The sequence below is a fragment of the Priapulus caudatus genome, unplaced genomic scaffold (assembly GCF_000485595.1).
Source record: "Priapulus caudatus unplaced genomic scaffold, Priapulus_caudatus-5.0.1 Scaffold58, whole genome shotgun sequence".
Taxonomy (NCBI): Eukaryota; Metazoa; Priapulida; class Priapulimorpha; order Priapulimorphida; family Priapulidae; genus Priapulus; species Priapulus caudatus.
Window position 1 is genome coordinate 306,573 of NW_014577119.1, and position 3,416 is coordinate 309,988.

General features: G+C 53.7%; 1 protein-coding gene across 1 annotated transcript in view; it reads right to left on the reverse strand.

Annotated features, from left to right (window-relative positions):
• Positions 1–3,416, reverse strand: part of LOC106821062 (spectrin alpha chain, non-erythrocytic 1-like) — a 79,600-nt gene that overhangs the window by 13,194 nt on the left and 62,990 nt on the right. Inside the window, exons 26-28 of the mRNA XM_014825703.1 lie at positions 3,056–3,303; positions 2,279–2,463; positions 992–1,096 (exon numbers count right to left, since the gene is read on the reverse strand). Coding sequence (XP_014681189.1) covers positions 992–1,096; positions 2,279–2,463; positions 3,056–3,303 — 538 coding nt within the window. The remainder of the gene's footprint in view (positions 1–991; positions 1,097–2,278; positions 2,464–3,055; positions 3,304–3,416) is intronic.

Genomic DNA, 3,416 nt, shown 5'->3' on the forward strand with positions numbered 1-3,416 from the left:
GTATACCTGCTGCTGCTCATATAGCAATATTGCACACATACAAACACACACACGGACGTATGTCTACTGCTGCTCATATAGCACTATTGCACACATACAAACACACACACGGACGTATGTCTACTGCTGCTCATATAGAACTATTGCACACACACGGACGTATGTCTACTGCTGCTCATATAGCACTATTGCACACATACAAACACACACACGGACGTATGTCTACTGCTGCTCATATAGCACTATTGCACACATACAAACACACACACGGACGTATGTCTACTGCTGCTCATATAGAACTATTGCACGTGCTATTAACACATACAAACACACAAACAGTGATGCATGTTTACTGCTGCTAACATAGCATTTTTAGACGTGATATTAACACATATGCACAGACCCAAATCTACTCCCGCTGCTACAGCTACAGAGACATGAGTCTGCCTGCTTGCTCACCTTGTTTCACCTGCTTGTTCGTGCGGTCCAGTAACAGACACACGCGCACGCAGAGATGTTGGTCTGCTACTGCTAATAGAGCACTCTTTTCACATTCTATAACTACACACTGACAACACAGAGACACGAGTCTGCTGCTGATAATGATACAGAACTCTCACACGTCCTAAAAACGCACATAAACACACAGAGACACAGGACTTCATCTACTAATGATACAGCACTATTCCTCGCCATATAAACACACACACAGACATTAGTCTAGTGCAAATAATGCTATACAATACTCTACATTTACACCTAACACGTATTATTTCAACCTTTGGTTTGGACAACTAAATACTAGCCCTCATAACATACATAACTAACCTCCCCCCTGCCAATTATTTTTATGCTCTGCTAATTTCACGTGGCTTGAAAAAAAATTTCACGGACGTTGACCCGAATGCCTAGCTTTTCGTGCAAATGTGAAAGCCGAGCGAATGCCGACCTCACTATGAGCGGGGTTACGACGATGAGTAGAGCCTCTTACCTCGTGGACAGCGATGTCGGCTTCAGCCAGCTGATGCTTCTTGAGCATGTTCTGCACAGAAGCCAAGTCTTTTCCGTAGTCGTCACTCGACACGATTGTCTCGACCTGAAACAAGTGAGCGGTGCACCGTGACGCCCGACCGTCGCCACCCCCAACAGCAACACGCAGTACAGCGCGATGCAGCCGTAATACAGCGGCTTAAGCGAAGAATGTGAGAACTTTGCTAATATCACGAGATTTGCCAAACAGAGAGACTACTTTTACATGTTTATCTTACACGGATGTAGTATTACTAGCAAAAAATGAAAGGATTGTGGGTAATAGCAGAATTATGCACTTCTGGTTTAAAATTTGGCAGAAAGAGACTAACTTTGTACGTGTTTATTAACAGACAGACAGGCAGGCAGGCTGGTGTGGCAGGTAGCCAACTAGCCTGACAGATAGACAGGCAGGAAAACAGGCAAGTGAGCAGATAGGCATTAAGGCGGGCACACACGCAGACAGGCAGAGAGGCGGCAGGTACACGCAGACAGGCAGACAAGCAGGGGCGGGACACGGAGACACGCAAACCGTCAGACAGGTCGGGGCAGGACACACAGACAGACAGGCGGGCGATACACGCAGACAGGCAGGAGGGCAGACACGCAGGCACGCAGGCAGGAGGGCAGACACGCAGACAGGCAGACAGGCGGGCGGTACACGCAGACAGGCAGACAGGAGGGCAAAGGGCAGACACGCAGGCACGCAGGCAGGAGGGCACACACGCAGACAGGCAGACAGGTAGGTGGTACACACAGACATGCAGACAGGCGGGCGGTACACGCAGACAGGCAGACAGGAGGGCAGACACGCAAGCATGCAGGCAGGCAGACAGGTAGGTGGTACATGCAGACAGGCAGACAGGTGGGCGGTACACGCAGACAGACAGGCAGACAGGTGGGCGGTACACGCAGACAGACAGGCAGACAGGTGGGCGGTACACGCAGACAGACAGACAGACAGACAGGCAGATAGGCAGACAGGTAGGTGGGACACACAGACACGCAGACAGGCGGGCGGTACACGCAGACACACAGACAGGTGGGCGGGACACGCAGACACACAGACAGGTGGGCGGGACACGCAGACACACAGACAGACAGGAAGGCAGACACGCAAACACGCGGGCAGTACACGCAGACACGCAGACAGGCCTGCGGTACACGCACACACGCGAGCGGTACACGCACACACGCGAGCGGTACACGCAGACACGCATACAGGCGGGTGGTACACGGAGACACGCACCTCTCCGAGCCAGAACTCGAGGTCCTTGACGGCGGCGTTGTACGACTGCTGCTTGTTGGCTTCCTTGAGCTTCATGCTCTTCTCGGTCGACTTGCTCGTCAGCGTCTCCCACTGCTCGGCGATCTCCATGAGGCGCGCCTGCACCGCATCCTCGCTGCCAGAACACTTACCCTTCTCCAGCAGGTCTACAGAGAGCCAGAGAAAGAGGAAATGTTAGTAACACAGTACAGCTATGCAGATGAAGAGGTGGGCACGGAAGGGGGAGGGAGAGAGGGAGGCAGGGAGAGAGAGAGACAGAGTGAATGATGGGGAGTTTGAGAGAGTAAGAGCGAGAGAGAGAGAAAGATACAGATAGAGAGACAGAAAGCGCACGTGACTGTGAGAGACGGAGAGAGAGAGGGAGAGAGAAAGGGAGAGTGAGAAGGGGAAGAAGAGGAAGTGGGAGAGGGAGAAGAGGAGGAAGAGAGGGAGAGGGAGAAGGGGAGGAAGAGAGGGAGAGGGAGAAGGGGAGGAAGAGAGGGAGAGGGAGAAGGGGAGGAAGAGAGGGCGAGGGAGAAGGGAAGGAAGAGGGAGGTGGAGAGGAACATGGAGAGGGAGAGGGAAAGGCAGAGGAAGAACTGGAACAGGTACCGCAGAACAGAGATAACCAACAATTTTCCACAACTCGTCACCGAAACGACAACCAAAACAACCCCCCTCCCCCCAGTCAACACGCGCTGCTAACTGCTACCCCCGCCCCGCACTGCCGGAACGCGCGCCTAGACGGGCGACACTCACTCTGGCCGACGGTGAGCAGCGCCTGCACGCGGTCCTGGTTGGCGGCCATCTCGGCCTCGAACGCCTGGTGCTTCTGGTGCTTCGCCTGGATGTTGGTCGGGTCCTTGAGCGCCTCGTCGCCGACCATCTGTAGCCTCTCGCTGATCCACATCTCGATCTCGTCGGCGTCACGCGAGAACTGCTGCAGGTTCTGCGACTCGCCGAGCTTGCTGCGCTTCTCGATCAGAGCCTGCTTCAGCGATGCCCACCTGCAGAGAGAGAGAGAGGAGAGAGGGGCCAGGTGAGATGGGTTAGAGGTGGTATCATCAAGAGAGAGAGGATGGAGGAAGGAGGGGGAGGGGAGGGGGAGGTATATAAAGTG